This window comes from Ammospiza nelsoni, chromosome Z (assembly GCF_027579445.1).
Source record: "Ammospiza nelsoni isolate bAmmNel1 chromosome Z, bAmmNel1.pri, whole genome shotgun sequence".
Taxonomy (NCBI): Eukaryota; Metazoa; Chordata; class Aves; order Passeriformes; family Passerellidae; genus Ammospiza; species Ammospiza nelsoni.
Genome location: NC_080669.1, coordinates 80,403,997 through 80,421,677, shown reverse-complemented (window position 1 = coordinate 80,421,677; position 17,681 = coordinate 80,403,997). Strand labels below are relative to the sequence as shown.

General features: G+C 38.9%; 1 protein-coding gene across 2 annotated transcripts in view; it reads right to left on the bottom strand.

Annotated features, from left to right (window-relative positions):
• The window catches only part of UBAP2 (ubiquitin associated protein 2), a 140,852-nt gene that overhangs the window by 106,803 nt on the left and 16,368 nt on the right, over positions 1–17,681 (bottom strand). For both annotated transcript variants that reach the window (XM_059492436.1, XM_059492437.1), the window contains exons 2-6: positions 12,498–12,637; positions 8,508–8,585; positions 6,796–6,906; positions 2,828–2,981; positions 979–1,056 (exon numbers count right to left, since the gene is read on the bottom strand). In XM_059492436.1, the coding sequence (XP_059348419.1) occupies positions 979–1,056; positions 2,828–2,981; positions 6,796–6,906; positions 8,508–8,585; positions 12,498–12,596 (520 nt within the window). In that variant the 5' untranslated portion in view covers positions 12,597–12,637. The remainder of the gene's footprint in view (positions 1–978; positions 1,057–2,827; positions 2,982–6,795; positions 6,907–8,507; positions 8,586–12,497; positions 12,638–17,681) is intronic.

Below are 17,681 nucleotides of genomic sequence, written 5' to 3'. Positions count from 1 at the left end.
ACTCTCACACACAAACCTGTGGAAGTTACTTCTTTGCATCTTTGTACACCTTCAAGATGCAGATCTGGAGACAATGAAGCTGGATGTGCCTGTCTCTGAATGCCTTGTTACCCGACATTCCAAAGAGAAAGGAGTCCTTTGAAGGCAGAATTTTTCTTGAGTGAGACAGTACTTACAAAGTACATTAGTTCTGCTATACATTTCGTCAACTTAAATTATTTAATACACTCATCCACCCATAATCTGCACCATACATGGATTATTTATTTTCATTCCTCTGACTTTAAGGATAAACAAGCCTCTATCCACTGCAACCAGTGAAAATCCAATTCAAATACATATCACCTGATTCCACATCCAATCCATTTTCCCACTTCTTCTATATGACAGAAGTGGAGCTGTACCTACAACTCCACAGTACTCCTTCTCCACAGTTCTCTCATCAGCTCTTCCATGTCGAATTCCTTTTCATAGCAAAATGTCTCTAAGGTGGCTTGTTCTTTCTCTGATTGGCTACCAAAAGCAGAGGGCAAGCCTGACAACCAGAGACACCGCAAGGAAATGCTACAAGAAAAGGTACACCAAATCCTTCCCCAAGAGCCATACAGATGGTATCTTGTGCTCTCCTGCTGCTGAAGTACATCTTGAGGAACCCTGAGTGAGCACACTCCCACTCACAGGAGGCTGGCATGAGTCAGTCTGGGAAAACAGCTCTCCATAGCCAGTGCACAGCTGCCTGCCACACAGGAAATTACCATAGAAGTGATCTCTGTCAATTTTTTTTAAGTTGTTCCAACACCAAGAAATGATAAAGGGTAAGGGAATGGGATGTACCCAAGCACAAGGTGGCTGAAGTGCATATGGAATCAAAGGATAAACAAAAAATGCTTAAGAAGAAGCATTTAAAGAAACAAATGGGAGAGCTCCTTTTCAGGACATGAAAGCAGAGCCAGTCCCACAACAATGCCACCATCTCACCTCTCCCACGGCCACGTTTCCCACGGTCTGAAGGCCTGTCTCCTTGATTGTTGTCCACTCCATTCTCTTCAGCTCTAACTGTGGAGAGAGGACAGCTTAAGAGAAGCGTTAGAGATTGCTACATGAGACAATACAGCCATTTGCTTAACCTGAACCCTTCAAAACAAAAGGCAAAATTTTCAGGTGGGATGGTCAACAGATCTCAATTACCCCTCTTCTTTGAGGCCTCGCTAGAAGCAATTTATCTTTCCTTGTTTCCTTTGTACTGGACAATTAGGAAGCAAAATATAAGAAGGAAAAGTCCATCGGGAGACAAACCTCTACAAGCGCCATATTTTGCAGCCTACACTATTTAATGAGATAGTAAAGACAGCTGCCTTATTCTGTGTTTCCTAGATAATGCACTGGTTGACAACAGTGAAAAAATAAAGGATAACCAGTAACACCAACTCTTCTCCTTTTTGCCCATACTGCATCCCTGTAGAAGCATGGAAAAGGATTTCTCTTCTTTATTTATAACAATGATGACTGGGTGAAGGTAAGTAGAAGCATGGAAACAGATTTTCTCCTCTTTATTTAAAAAAATGATGACTGGGTTAAGGTAAGGGACTAAAAAAGGTCTGCAACCTAAGTGGTTTGTGGTAAACTCCCGACAAGGTGCTTTGGAATAGAGCTGGCTACTTGAAGGAGAAAAAAAATTCCAATAAAACTGGCCTCTTGAAACACTCACTGCTGAGACTTTGTACTGCATTTCTCCTAACAGCAACAACAAAACCAAAAATGCTTGGACATAAAGTTGGGAAGAAAAAAACAAGATTTGATAATCACCTGAAATTTCTTTAATTCTAGTTTACAAAAAGAGAAAGGCAGCATATGTCTCTGGTAAAAAAAAATTTGCCCTTTGCTTTCATTTTGATTGATTTAATTTATACTTTTCTAAGTCCAGCTCCATGTTTTATTAACATTTTTTCATCTTGACTTTACTCTATCCTACAAAAATTCACAGCATCTATATTGGCACAATAGTTGAATATCTTCCAATTATGAATAACATGAGTTGGCTAACACTGTAAATGTTTTTCCTGCTTATAAGTGCAAAGCTAAACATATTGTATCCATTCTGATTTCTTTTCTCATCCATCAGTGTGGCAAACAGCCAATACAGACAATGCGCACAGCTTTGAGAATGCTGACAAAACTTAGCTAAAACAAGCAACGTGTATCCGATCATGATCTATTGTGACTCTCTCTAACTTGGAAATATCAGTTTGCTTTTGTACAATGTATTATTGCAACTGTAGCAAAGCTTTCAATGTTTCAACTAACAAAGAATTTTCTCTGCTGCAGAAACTCACCTTTGGTTGATTTATGTGAGAAATATATTTAGAGATTAATAATCATCCCAGTGTTTTCATTCCCCTTATGAGAAGATGAGAACATCTTCAGGTTCTCCCACTCATAAAAGGAGATGGAGTCAAAGCTGGATAATTTTTTCATTAAAAGAAATAAAAAAGTGTATCAGCTGTGCAGCGACATACTTGTTCTCATGCAGACTTACAAAGAGTCAATTCTAAAACTTACATGAAGAACAGCAAATTGTACAAGATCAATTAATCAAACAAGACCAGAGACTTACGTTACACTGAGTGTCTCTGAACAAGTACTGACCATCCCAAACCCAAGTCACATAGACAGACCAAGCATACCTGTGGCACAAACAAGTTATGATCCCTTCAATGCTGAGCTATAGTTGGATGGATTTTGCTCCATTAAGCACTCGCTCTTAACTCACTCAGTTCCAGCTGCAAGAAAAGCATCTCAATCTTTAAAAATTAAGCCCTATACGTACACTCTCGTCCACGGCTGCCTCCTCTTCCCCGTCTGTTGGAACCTCCCCGTCCGCGACTCACTTCTCTGTCCCCTCGTTTCTCTCTGTTCTCTTTGTTTTCTGAACCTTCCTTTCCAAGGCTTTTCTTCTTTCCCCCTACAGTCTCCCAAGAAGTCTATTTGGGTAGAATAGAATTAGACACAAAAGTCAAAAAGGAGGAGACACCTCTCAATGCCCACTTTCTACCCCACACCCCTCCAGTTCATAGAAAAAACCCAGGTATTTGCATAATGTCACAAATGCAAATGACACTGATATAAATGGAAAGACAGGCTGTATTTTTGCAAAGAGATGATAAAAAAAACAAGTTTTTTAAGTTTGATTTTCTTAGGGAATATGAGAACCCCAAATATTTCTGGCTATAATAGACTTTTACTAGTTCAAGGAAGACTGGAACTATTGCAACACAGAACATCTGCAAGGTACGCAACAGTTTTCCTCTCAAATACATCCATAAATCTAGCATGGGAACATGAACAAAGCTATCTTTTTCTCCCAGGGAAATGAAAAAGAAAAAAACCAAAAAACCCTTGTAAGTATCATTGAACAAAAGATTGATGAGACTAAGTATCTGGCCTAAGAGGAGGAAAAAAAAAGCGCCAAACAGAAAAGAAAAACTTCTCATCCAGGCACACTAGAATTTAAGCCCCAGATGACAGAATGGCAAAACAACAGCTTGGGAGAACTGATGGTAAGTCAGACCATCCACTCTTAACAGCTATAGACCATCAAACATAGCAAAATACAGGAAAAGCTATGTCTAAACAAGACACGGGATCAAGGTCCAAATATCAGGCTTCTGTTTTAATCTTAAACTCAGTTTCAAAATAAATTCAAGGATGTTATAAGCTCCACAGGAGTATCTGTAGGAGTTGAAAATAAAATTACTAAAACACTTGCTAAGAATAGCTCAGCCACTCATATATTATGCAATTCCATGGTTAGTCTATTAAGCCATAGCTGCAAAGCAAGTAAGAAGAAGAAAAGGTATTATTTGCAAATCATTAAGATGGCAGGGAGGTTTTCATGTATGTCCCCATTTCCAGGAGCTTACAGCTCAAATAAGATATTAAATATCAGAATATTTGCACATACAAATTGTTGTGAAGCACTGAAGTATGACGTATGACAGGCACCTACATCAAACAAAAAAGGTTGTCTACCAGTAATTTTAAGTCCTGTCTTATCTCTCAATTCCACCAACAGCAACTCAGTAGCCCTGAGGAGCCAGACCATGGCCAGCTAGTTCAAGCTGCCTAGGAAGCCAGTGCAAGGAAGAAAGCAGGTAACAAAGCAGTTTACAAACACAATGTTATAAAGTCTCCTTTGAGAGAATAAGAACAAAGAGAACTGTTACTCTCTCATTTTTTGACACAGCACTGGTGAGAAAGAAAGGTGAAATCACTTTGCAGTTCCACCTCCAGTATAGAACACTAAACCAACTTTGGTGAAGTCCAGCCAGAGCTGATCAGAGGTACAAAACTACACACATTTGAACACCACCACCTTATCCCTGAGGCAGAAAGCTGCTTCCCCGAGTAAGTACCACATGGCATCACCTACCACAGCTGGTGTAACTGCACTGAAACATTCCTAGTGCTTCACACACCTCTCAGGAGGAAAGATACCTGCACTGACAACTGAACAGCCAAGTCTGTAGAGTTCAGAATGCACTAATTCACTGATGGGCTTGGTGCCAAAATATCTTTGACCATTTCAGGAAACACCCAAAACTGGATAAGGCTGCAAAGATGAAGAGGAAGCAGCTTCTCCTGAGTGAGATTCAAAATAACTTAGGAAGGATCAGTAAAAAGATGATCACGAAAGCATCAGATCCATGCTTTCCCACAATACAATTTTGAGAAAAGCCTTGAGAAAGTCAGCATGACGTTTAAAATAGAGGATGGTGCTACCTCTGAGCATGGGGATCTGTCACACATTGAGCTGTCTGTCTTTCTGAGGGAGGTAACTGATTAAAATTTCAACTGACAATGCCTGAGGCAACCCAAATGATAGCAGTGGGTCTGACCTTTGAGAAAATCTGTAACAGATAATTCTTGTTGTCCTGTTCTTACATGGAAAGAACAAAAACCCGAAAGGTCTGTTTTGTTCTATCTTCAAAGGTTTAGTAAGTAAAACACAGCTGAGCATAAAATGGATTTAAGAAGTTAAATAAATACAAGCTTAGGCAAAGAAACCATGTCCTTCTCTACTCATACACAAGCCTCTAACTAGCCCAAGCCAGACTGCTACAACTGCTGCAAAAGGAAAGTCTTTACAAAGTCACATACTTACAGCTTGTAGATCACAGCTTTAAACCCCAAAAGCAAACAAAAAAAAAGACTAATACAAAATTGGCTGAGTAACAAATAAACTATAGACATTTTAACTATCACTCCTTACTCTTCAAATTCCTTCAGTTCAATGGACACATCTTTCAAATTAAGTTTAAAAAAACTGCAAGTGCATCAAAGTAGAGTGAGACTAGAAAAAGAGATTTGGAAATCTTCATTCAGAATGTGTAGTACCTCAGCTTACAACTTTATGTCATTTTCATGGTTAAACTGTTCTCAAGTATAACGGCCTTAAAACAAATCCTTCCAATTGGAGGCCCACAAACTTTCAAAAATAAAATTTTTCACCCATCAATTAATACTCCTTCCTCCTTGACTCCTTCAAGTTCTCTATATTTGTTTCTGAGTTGTATTTTGTCTACAGAGAACAGTGGGTTAAGAAGGACTTGTCAAAAGTGCAGAACATATCAGTATCACTTGTAGCTGATGAATGAGTTCAGAAAGCTTTTTCTATGTCATGATCAGTTACAACAAATTGCTGAAGTAAAAAACTATTTAATATTCTCTACCAATCAGAAAACTACTTTCAACTAAAAAATGGCAAACATGGTAAGTCTGAGAGAACACAGCATATCACCCAGACAGATTTAAGTGAAAAGCTCTCCTCTATTTCCAGTCTGTCAATATCATACACTTCTGTGTTTAGAAGACCTCAACTCTGATAAAAAATTATAAGGACATAGAAAAGAAAGTCCCCTCAGTCAAAATAGTGTGTGTCCCAGATTAAGTGTGTGTGAGGGGTGAGTTTCCTCATTAACAATAAACCAGAGTACACATCCTGACAAATCACAGGAAATACTGAGTGTTCAGCATCAAGAAAGGAAGTCCAGGTTACCTTTCCAATTTGGAGGAGATAGAAACTAATTTAAAAACAAACTGTAAGAAATCTCTCCAGCAAAAACTTCAACTGCAGTAAAACGTATTTTCTTAGTATCTCTTGGGAAAAAAATTCCACTGTGCAACTTCTTAAGCTACATTATTTGTTGTTCCATACACATAGTTTAGTCTCCTCCTCCTGTGTTTCAATTAAGCCATGAAAATGAGCAACACAGTTAAAGAAGCAACTACTTGTTGCATCCTTTTCTGTCATAAGTAGCATTACCAGTGCAACTTGCAGATGTGGACATCTCCTCCAACTTCAAAACTGGCAACCCACACCTACAGAATGTGCGTAACTTAAAATACCTGCCTGCCCTTGGGTTTACAAAGATTGACCTTTGTAATGGTCTCAGGCCTCAGGAGGGTCTACACAGTAACTACAAAACCTGCAGCAAGAAACAGGCCTGTGTCTGAGGGAGCACTGAGTTCTGCTGCAGAGTTAAAACTGCTGTATATAAATGAAAGCATAGGAACTCTGCAATAGACCAGCTGAACACCCACAACATTTTCCAGATTCAGCCTTCTCCAAGGTATGCATGCAGTAGAGAAGCTGCCCTAGTTTCCATTTCCTCCAAAAGAAATTGAATGGAGACACAGAAATTGAAAATTTGTGAAACATGACTTTCCCAATGTCCTTCTAGAAGCTGAAAATCACAGCAAACAGAAGGCGTAGTTTAACATGGAAGTAAAACTTACCGTGTCCGAACTTCCTTCCAGCAGTATGTTGATTGCTCTGTTCACATCCCCATTACAATCATGTAGTGCCACTATGCATTCATCCTGGTTTTTCCCCGTCACTTCCATAAGCTGGCAGTAAAAGTCAGACATGTTAAAATATCTAAATTACCATCATAAGAAAGTAAGATCTAGTATGACCACAAATTATAACAAAGTGCATAGCTACCATGTCAGAGTAAAACTAATATCCTGAATAAAGTAATCTGCATTGTACAGATCTGCTTAGGATTCAGACAAGAGAGGAAGAAGCATAAATTAATTGGTAATCAAGGAAGTATTCTTTCACACTTTTTCTGTTCTGTACGCTTGCAGCAAATGCTGCCAGATCAGTAGTACGTTAAGTGTAAAGGACAACAATAGTTTCAGTATCATCCTATCTCTTTCTCCACTAAAACTGCCCCTCTTTATCCCAGTGTGAGAAAAGACATATAGCAAGACATAGCAGAGAACAGATCTGCCTGGAAAACCATCCAGACTAAGAAATACATTATCTTTCAGACAGACTAGCTCCCTTGATCCACTTCAGCATAAGGCCACACCACAGTCACAAAGGCGATTAAGGAGATCTAGTTCTGAATTATGCTCCTTGAACTCATGGTGTATATCCTGAAGAGTATGTGTCACACGGCATTCAGGAAATTCATCTAAAGAACAAAACCTACATGAGCTAGAAATACATATGCAGAAGGTAAAACAAATTCTATGCAGAACTTAATTCATCTCCTTCCCACCAGCACAGGCACAACCACTATTGATGAGGGTCCTTTGGCTTCACAAAGTACAAGGTACCATTTTTGGCAGGTCAAGAGAACTAGTTTGTAACAAGAACAACAAAAAGCATTTAACAACAAAAAGTGCTTCAGAGGAAGTTTTAGAGATGAAAAGAAACCAAGAAATTTGCTCCTTTGCTGCATTTATGCATTCAAGCTAATTCTTCCCTCCTGGGTGCATTCCTAGGTTCTTCATGAGCTGTGATGTATTCACCAAGACAAAATCACCAATAGCCACAAGAGATATCCATATTGTCAGGACTGCTTGAATTAATGGTCTCAGGTGTAAGTAGATAATGAAAACTTGATTATCTAACACCCAACACTCACCATCGTAGAGGTGAGAGATTTCATTTATACACTGTAATTCTATAATTTTAATGCATACACAGATCTGTGAGGTAAGATTATTTATTTTTTAAAATAACACCTTGATTTATCTTTAAGCTATCGTTAGACTTTTACTTTTCCTGAAAACTTCTGAGATATTAGCAAACTCAGCTTACACAGGTGACATTTTTCTCGCATGTACTTGAGGACAAGCTGAACGCATTCTTCATTCTGACAATCACTAATCATCAAGACCATACTAGAGAGATACGCTGAGGAAGAGACATCAGCGCAAACTGATGTCTGATGGTTTGGCTTAAGGGTTTGTCAACAAAGTTTGGTCTACATAGTTTCCTACACTGAAAACCACACCGTCAGAGCTGTATTACCACAAAATTTTTTGTAAAAAGACTTTACAGTGCAATAAGAGCACCTTTTCCTAGTTAAACTTATGTCTTTCTGAAAAAAGTTTCATCTAAACCAGAAACAGATGCTCCACCTCCAAAATGGAAGCCAGTTCTAGAACATTTTATTGCGGGACAAAAAAATTTGTACCAATAAGAAACATACTTGTTTCACTTTATCTTCAAAATCTGCGTCATTCTTATCGTAGATCATCTGAGCAAGGCGAATCTGTTCTGCTGTTGCCTGAAAAAAAGATAATATCCAATAAAGTACACAAAAGGTAACTATACTTTTTAGAATTATATCCCAGTGTCCTTGCTTGTTCCTATGGGTTCTCAAAAAGAACATAACACAACAAGCACAGAGATGCTGTGGGAGAAGGATCAATATCTTGTCCATTCCCATTTATAGTTTTAAATGTTATTTGGGATAAAAGCAATTTTAACAAATTCTAATCTATTTGAAATACAGTTAAAGGTCACTGTACTGACAAGACTACCATATAATACCACAGAAGGACCAGGGAAGACTACATTTTAGCTGCATTAATGCTTTCACTTTTATTTAAGATCTACTACTCCAGTATTAAGAGTTTTATTGTACCAAACTGGCAATAGTATCTCTAAATTAACCACATCTCTGATGATCCCTGTTCCCATCCTCTTCCACAGCTCTCCCAACAGCAATCTGACTCTGTAGTTTTATTGAGCACTTAAAAAGACTTGGGTCATGTCTCAAAACATTGCCCATGAACAGCTGCACTGGTTTTTTTTACAAGTGAATACTGGTCTCAGAAAACTGGTAAAGCAATTTGCTATTGATGAAGTACCTGGTGCTTCTGCAACATTTCTGGACAAAAATGCACACTGGCAACTTGCACGAAAGCTGAGACTGAAGGAGATGCAGTCAAGTACAAAAAATCCAAACACACTACGGCTGCCCCTGAGAGAGAAAGGACTCTAACACAGATACCACATCACACACATCACTTCACAGTGTGGCATCTGCAGCCTATAAACTGCACTCCCAAGAAAATACCAAAGAACACTGTGCACTACAAGATCCTGGACCTCATTTGACTTCTGCTCAAAGGGAAGAGGCTACTTTTGCATATAGAGAAAGCTGATACTGAAGAGAGCTAGGACTCACTATGCGGCTGCTGAGCCTGCAGAGGTTCTTCTTTCTTGAATGGGATCAGTTCAACTGCTGGAATTTTTGATGGAAAGGATTCACCCTAAGCAGCTGGCTCGATCTCACCTTTTGCCATCCCACTTTACAGGATACACACGTGAAATTCTGTGCCTCACAAGGTTAGATCTAATCAGAGTCAGACTGTTTGGCTTTCAGAGTTTACCACAAATCCAAGTTCTAGAGGAGGCCACCAAGCACAAATGCTAAGAAGAGTCTAAAAATTACTCCAACGAACACCGCCAGCTGCTTACTTGCTGAAAAGTTACTGCAGCTGCCACAGTTCCTTGAGGGAAGTGACATCTGTGCTCAGAGACAACGCTCCAAGAGAATTAGGATTTGTAACAGTTGTACACTCTGGGTTACTTCACCTTTTCAGCCTGTCATGCTGACAGCCTCGTATGTCACTCCACTGGGTAAAAGGGGCTGCTCTGGAACTCCCCAGTTCCACCTTCCACAGAACCCTGTCAGTGTGGTGCTCTGAGCAAAGGAGGTTGTTCTTGGTGACTGCTGAGAACTCAGCAGACAGCAGAACCAAAACGTCTACTGGCTTCAGGAATTTAAGTTTTGTTGATCCATTTTCTCACTCTGATTACAGCCTCCACAGACACACTGAGACTTTTAAGCAAGTGAAGAGATTTTCTTTGAAAATAACCAGAGCAAAGACATTCAGACAATATAACTTCTGTAGAGATATGATGGCATATCTTACCAAAAATCAGGAATCCACTAAGATTTATTTTTTCCATAAACAAATGTTTTCTTCAAGCCCTCGTTAGAAAACAAAAACATACTAATTCAAGTAGAATTATGAATATGTGACAGCATCTTCAGTTTTCCTGTGTAAGCAGAGAGCTTAGGAACTTGTAGGTGCAATACCACTCATATTTATGCCCGTGGATTTCACCCAGATGGAACTGAAGATTCGGAAGAAAAAAAAAAAAAAAAAAAAACCACCAGATGACTACAAAATCATCAGACCACTGCCACAAAGAATTCTGGCCTTTCCTCCAAAATGTAGTGGTTCTTTATTTTGAAGGTGCCATTATTCGAATGGATGCTGCATCCTAACCAAGAGTATAATTAAGTTTTAATTGTGACTAAGAAAGTAGTAGTATATCAAAACAGCTGAACTTTACTCAACCTTACAAGATATAGTACCTTTTCAGTAGAAGAGTGGAAGAAATTTTAAACTAAAAGCTTCAAACTACCAGAAAACAGAAGTGTGCCAAACCCAAGATTAAGTGACAGTAATAGACATACATCTTACAATAAAATGGCACATTTATTATCCAGAAGCAATGTAGTAGAAACATGATGTAATTTATTAAATAATTGACATGATGATCAATGTTATATTTTGACACTGGAATATCCATTTGGGAAAATACTATTCTACATTCAGAAAAATGAATCATTGGTGATTAAACAGGTAAATCCAGAGACTTCTGCTGATCTGCAGACTGACTAAGCAGAAAGGTCCATCTAGTATCTCAACAATTAAATATATGGAGCATTAAAACATAACTACTATGTATGAAATAACCACCTTCTCCACTGAAGTGATCAAACCAGTATCTATTATGCAAAAGACAGGATAAAAGGACAAAATGCAGAAAATGTCTTAACATCTAAAATCAATGAATCCCATAGTTTGGAAAGGTCCTACAGAGATACACCATGACCATACTCTCGGTAATTTTTTTTTTACTTTTAAGAGCAGGAATTACCAGTGTTCGAGCTTGTGCCACTTGCTCTCTGAGAATAGTTAGTTTCTACCTTTCCTATACCCTTTCATAAGGTACCTGAACAGAACACACTTGTCTTAGTGGGCTGAAAACACACAGATCCCTGAGCCACCCCTCATTTCTCCTGTTTCAGTCTAACAACCATCTTTGCAAATTTTCACTGGACTTCCTCTTATTTGCCTATGTCTACCTCATGCCAGGGAACCCAATCAAGCAAACCACTCCAGTGCTGTCTTGCAAAATGTTGAAAAGGGGAAGCCACCACTTTTGCTAGGCTGCTCACTATACTTCTGCAGCCTTATTTTAAAATAAACCAAATTCAACTCACTTGTTGAAAGTCACTTTCTAAATCCACACATTAGCATGAGTCACCACTATGCCAAGCGCTGCAGCTCAAGGAGATGATCAGGGTTTGGGGTTACATGATTAATACTGTGCAAAACAGAGCAAGAGGGTCTCCATATTAAAGACCAGTCCAAAAAACAACAGAAGGCAGTAGTTCTCTATAAAGCTCATGTGTGTATCACCTCCAGACTGATACACACACGCCAGCAAAGAACTGAGACAGTTTTTGAAACCAGACTAATTCTGAGATGTATCTGTCAAAAGAATACTGAGTTGCCAGAAGCAGAAACATTCTGCACTCTTTGTAACCCAGACAATCACTCAATTACTGCTGCCAAGAATCAGTATCAGTAGGGTGAAACTTAATATCCACCTAACAGATACTGAAAATTTTAGTCTGCTAGGGGATGACCAGTTCACTCGGTGGGGTCATTGCACAGTAAGTTTAGGATTTTGTGACTTGAAGAGACACTGAATCATGCTGTAGATCACAACACACATCTAACGAAGCTTCTCCTACCCATTCAAATTTCTCCCTTGACCAGAAATCATCTAGCATCAGGAGGCTGGCAGATAGAAGAGCTGAGATCTGAGGACTGTGAGGTCACAGGAAAGAAATCCTGACACAGGCATCAAATTCCTCACTGACAGGAGACATTGCTGAAGAACACAAAACTCATTTAAAGACAACACAGGAATAACTTAACACTGTGCTGCATTACTAAGCAATTAATGCAAGTAATCAAGCATAATCTTCCAAAATAAACCATGTATTTTCACCCCATCTGCTTTCAGCTTTTACTGACTCAGGGAAGAAACTTGTATCATTACATTCTCACTTTCAAGTCAAAGAAGTTGATACAGTAGCACATACCTGCACTACTTGTTTCTGTGGTTGTGTCGGCTGTGCGGCTGAAATTTGCATTTTGTCCCGAGTGCCCCGGGTACGTTCACTGCCCACTGAAGTCATCATATACAGTATATACAAAACAATGTATGTACAAAATACAAAATCTGAAAGAAAAAAAAGAGCATGAGTTAAGGTGGATACTGATTCAATAACCAAATAACATAAGTACAATAGTTTGAACTCCTGCCTTTACTACCAATTCTCTACAGATACTCATGAGAAAGCAGCTTTAATACACTATTTTTGGATTTACTGCAGTTTTTAACACTAAAAGGGGAAATGCAGTGGATAGAAAGCCTTTTTATCCACTGACTGGAATCTGTGTCAATTTTTACTTCTAGATCTCACAGCTTTTTCTAGTTATTTAATATACAGACTTTTCTGTTGGCTACTCTGATTTTTAGCTCCAGCTGCATCACTCAATTTTCTATAATACCTGCTGTCTAGTTCTGATGCCTGGAATTTAACTGCTCTCACATCCACTCAGAACACTACATAAAAATCGTATTCATGAACTAGATACTTCCTCCTTTCCCTACTAACAAAACTGCTTTTCCTGCGCATTCATGGAGGTCATGGCCAATTCCAACTCTGCTTCTCATCTTTCATTTATAAAAGAAATGATTGCGATTAGGTTTAAATCCAGCCTCTAAAGACAGTTACTTTTGCTTTATTCTTCCTCATATTTACAGAAACAATTTATAAAACTACCTATCACCCTGCTTTAAACATACTGTGGCTGTACGGCAACAAAGAAACCCCAAAAAACCCCAAATCCACCCCCCACATCATTGTTACCCCATCTGTGGCTCTCAGCTTTCATACTTATTTGTTCTCTAGTACTAAAATTACTTTGAAACAAGACATTATTACTCCCCCTGCTTGTAGAGCATTTAGCACAGGACTAATCAATGAGCATGGTTTATAGCAGCTATGGCAACTGCAACAGATCTTTCAAATGGTTAGAATGCTCACATTCAACTGCGTGGTTTCTGTCCCCAAAAGGTCAGAAAGTAAAACTGAAAATTTCTGGAAGTAAGGACAATTTGCAGAAGGAGACATACAAACAAACAGCAAAGTGCTTCTGCTGCAGTTCCATTATATGAGCAGGCCTCAGCACAAAATTTGCTAGGGCAACAGCTGCCTAGCACTGAGCTCAGTGCACAACAACCACAGAGTTACATAAGCTCAACTGGAAGGGACTCATCAAGATCACCAAGTCCAATTCCTGGCCCAGCACAGGACCATTCCCAAAAGTCACACCATGTGTCCAAGACTATTGTCCAAACACTTCTTGTGCTCTGTCAGGCTCGGTGCTGTGACCACTCCCCTGGAGAACCAGTTCCAGTGCCGAACCACCCCCTGGGTGAAGAACTTTTATTATAATACCCAAAGAAAAGCACCCATGACACAATTCCAGGCTATTCCCTCAGATCCTGTCACTGGTCACCACAGAGAGGAGATCAGTATCTGCCTCTCCTCCCTCCTCTTCCCATTACAAGGAAGTTGTAGACTGCTGTGAGGACCCCCTCAGTCTCCTCTTTCTTCAGGAAGATGAGCACACTGCAATCTCATGGACTGGGACCTCTTCAACGTCCAACAGAATCACTGACAGTCACAAGTAATGCACATTAAACAATTAAAGCTGCAATGAGATGCTTCAGTTTAAATACCAATTTATGATACTCCAGAGCCTCACCTACAATCAAAAGGACAATTAACTACATTATCACCTAAATCTCTTCTTTAAAAATACATTTCTGTTGGTCAAAATCGAACCCTGACATTGAATCTATTTATGTACTAGCTAAAGCATTCAATAATGCTTTAAGGTCTTAGAGGAAAGTGTATTTCCATAAGAAACATACTTGATCAGGAACTGACTGCAGTTATAAACTGTATTGGAATACTGTGTTTCTACAACTTTCTGAATGCACTGAACAAAGCCAATCTATATCACAGTCCCTTAAAGCAGTCTGAGTGCACCGTGTTCTAAGGCCCAGAACACACAGACCTTCAGAGCATTGTGTCTGACAAGAACGCCAGATACAGCCAAAACAAAAAGTTACCTGAGCTACTGACACCATGTTCTATGGAATGCAGCAAAGTATAAAGTAGATGTGGAGATGCTCTGGGCAGCAAATTGAACATTTATCACTGACTATCTGCTCATGGCCATTCACTGATACATTAAAGACATATGGACATTTTAAGCTGAGTCTGCAGCAGTATTATTTCAGCTGTTTATGTTAAAATCTGCTTTATAAGCTTTGCTGACTGGACTGACAACATCCAAAAACTTCAATTTATATAGACTAATAATGACATTTGAGTTAGCTTTTTGTTTCAGTGGGATCTTTTTCCAAGGATCAGACTGTTATCACAATTCAAACTAGCACAATGAGCAATGCAAAATACTCTGAATAGAGCACGCAAGAGAGAAATAACTTCTCTGAAAGACAAGTTTATAGTTTCATACATGGTTGTCTAGAATCAGCCCATTGCAACTTAAGATTTGTTGAGAAAATAACTCCATTGGGTCTCAATTTGTTCATAATTTCTGAATTAACATCATATTTATTATGGTACCTAGGAATTTTGATATTTCTGTCACTGTGATTTCCCCCAATATCACCAAAGCCACAGAAAGTATGATGGATGATTCATATTTTAGACAGAACAGTAGGACACTTATATTAAATTTTTCCTGTGTGTTTGCGAAGCATGTGCTGAACTACACCCTACTCTTTGGCAGCCAGGCAATCTGTGGTTCCTCATGCAGATTGTGTCTCTTCTTCTTTTCCTAGTAGGTGTCTCCCACCATTTGCTTAAGCCATGCTTTTTCTTCAAGATAAAAGGATACTTTAAGAAAAAAGGCAAATGGCTGAAACACTCCTGGGAGACAACATAGCCCAGAAAGATCATGCTGCTGTGGGAACAGCTCAATCAACCTGAACAGCTTAACAGGGTTTTTAAAGGAGATCTTCATTCTCCTGATTGTGCAGTACATGAGCAGCACTATTTGGAAGGTTAGAACCCAAAAGAAAAAAAGCCAGCAAAGGTACAGGCAGCAGGATGGACTTGTACTTGCCTCAGGCAAGTGTGGAACCCCACACTCAGTTTGACAGTTCCTAACAAGCCAACAAGGACATGCTACAATCCACCAGACACAATCTAGCCTTCTTAAAAGCACAATTGGCAGCCTGATAAAAAAGAGAACTTTCAAAATACTGTTATTTTACTTCCTCTTAAGTTGGCTCCCACTGTCTAGGGCAGTGTCCAGACACAGTAGCTGGAGGGCTGCACTGCACCTCAGACACTGCCCTGAGCAGGGACACGTGGCTGAGGCTTTGCGCCCAACCACACCCACTGCAGAGTCAGGGAGGCACTGCCTCCAAATTATCACAGTGACAACAGTTTTGAGCATAAGTGGGATATTATTAATTAATTAAATGGGGCTGAACAAGAACATTTTCTTGCTCACAAAGCAGCTTCTTATTCTCTCCAACTTGTTGTTTTCATCAAGTCTGTTTGGCAGGCGGCTGTCACAGTAATGAGCAGGATATCACAAACTGATGAACTTAATTTTAACTGTAGATCACATGAGGAAATATGATTTGAGACTGGGAAGAAGAAAACTCTTCATTAAAATCTATTTAATAAAGATTAAAAAAATATTCAGGCAAGCAGATGCTTCAGCTTCCATGTCAGCATCGGGTGCACTGCAGAAGTCCCCCATCAGCAGTTAATACCTGACCTTGCAGACACTGCAATTCTAATAAGTAACCAAAACAGCTGTATTTGAAGAAACATATAAAATATTAAATGAAACTAATACTATTTTCATCACTTTCTATATCCTGGTACAGAGCACTAGTGAAAAAAAGAAGAAAGTATTAAAGAAAGAGAGGGCTTCTCAAAATTCTTGTATAAAGCAGTGCCTTTATTCTCATGACAATTAATGAATATGCACAGGATTCCTCTAAACTTTTTTTCTTTTTTCACTGATGTAACCTAGTGCCCACAGACCAAGGTTGTCTTTAGTAATTTAAAAACAAACAAAAACCAAAACCCAAACAAAACTAACATTTAAAAATGCCTTTATCATCAGTTATGACTGCAGTTAAAAAATTTCCATTAAAAATGGAAAGCAACAGAAGAATATATGATGAAAGCTATCCCAACTCTGTCTTTTATTTTGGTTTTCTGTCTGTACAGCATGTTTTAGTCCAACGACCTATACTACAACTGCAGCTCCAGAAATGTGTAACATGGAATGGCAAGGATTATTCTAGCTTAAAAAAGCAGGAACAAAATATTATCATTTAACCCTTCCTAAAACTACCAAATTCCCCACCTCCAAAGTCTTCATCCCTTGTCTTATCCAACATATTTAGTTGTGTTTCTGCTTTGGATTTTAAAAGGAAAAGAGAAAGGCAAATAATCAAAGATTAATTGAACACATATCAACAAAAATAGCAGGTTTTTAAAGCTATTATGATGTTTTCTGTGATATGTTGTTCTATCTTCCTTCAGCAAAAACTCTAAGCCTTTTATACTTAGAAATCAGAAAACCTAGAAATACAGAGGACAGAAGTTGATTTGACATGGTCACAAGCCCCCAAGATACAGGAAATCTATTACTGAACTTCCAGGAACAGACACAGCAATAGCAACAGCAACTGACTTTCAAGATTCCTCTAGAAGTTAAATATTCACTTCCATCAGTTGAAAAAAGATCTGCAGTTTCAATTGCTTTCCTGAGGCAGTCTCAAGTAAGTTACTTTCTTGATTCCTGGACAAGGAGCTGTGATAAACCATGGAAAGACCTCTCTGAACACCTTAAAAATGTGATAGCTTTTTTATATTTAAAATATAAAGCTACCAGTCAAAGATTTCTCAGAGTGACAGGCTTGGGAAAAGGCTGCAGAACACGGCCTCAGGAGGGCATAACTACTGTATATGCACAGTGAGCTCAGATTTTACTGCTCCAGCTGTAGGATTACATGAGCAGGAAGAAAAAAACCATCAGAAAAAAATTACGTCTGCAAAGCATCGATGTAATTTCCCTGAGTGCTGTTGTCCAGAGCATCTCACCATCTTTATTGCTGATTGAAACAGGAAGAGTTTGCAGGAGTCAGATGTTCC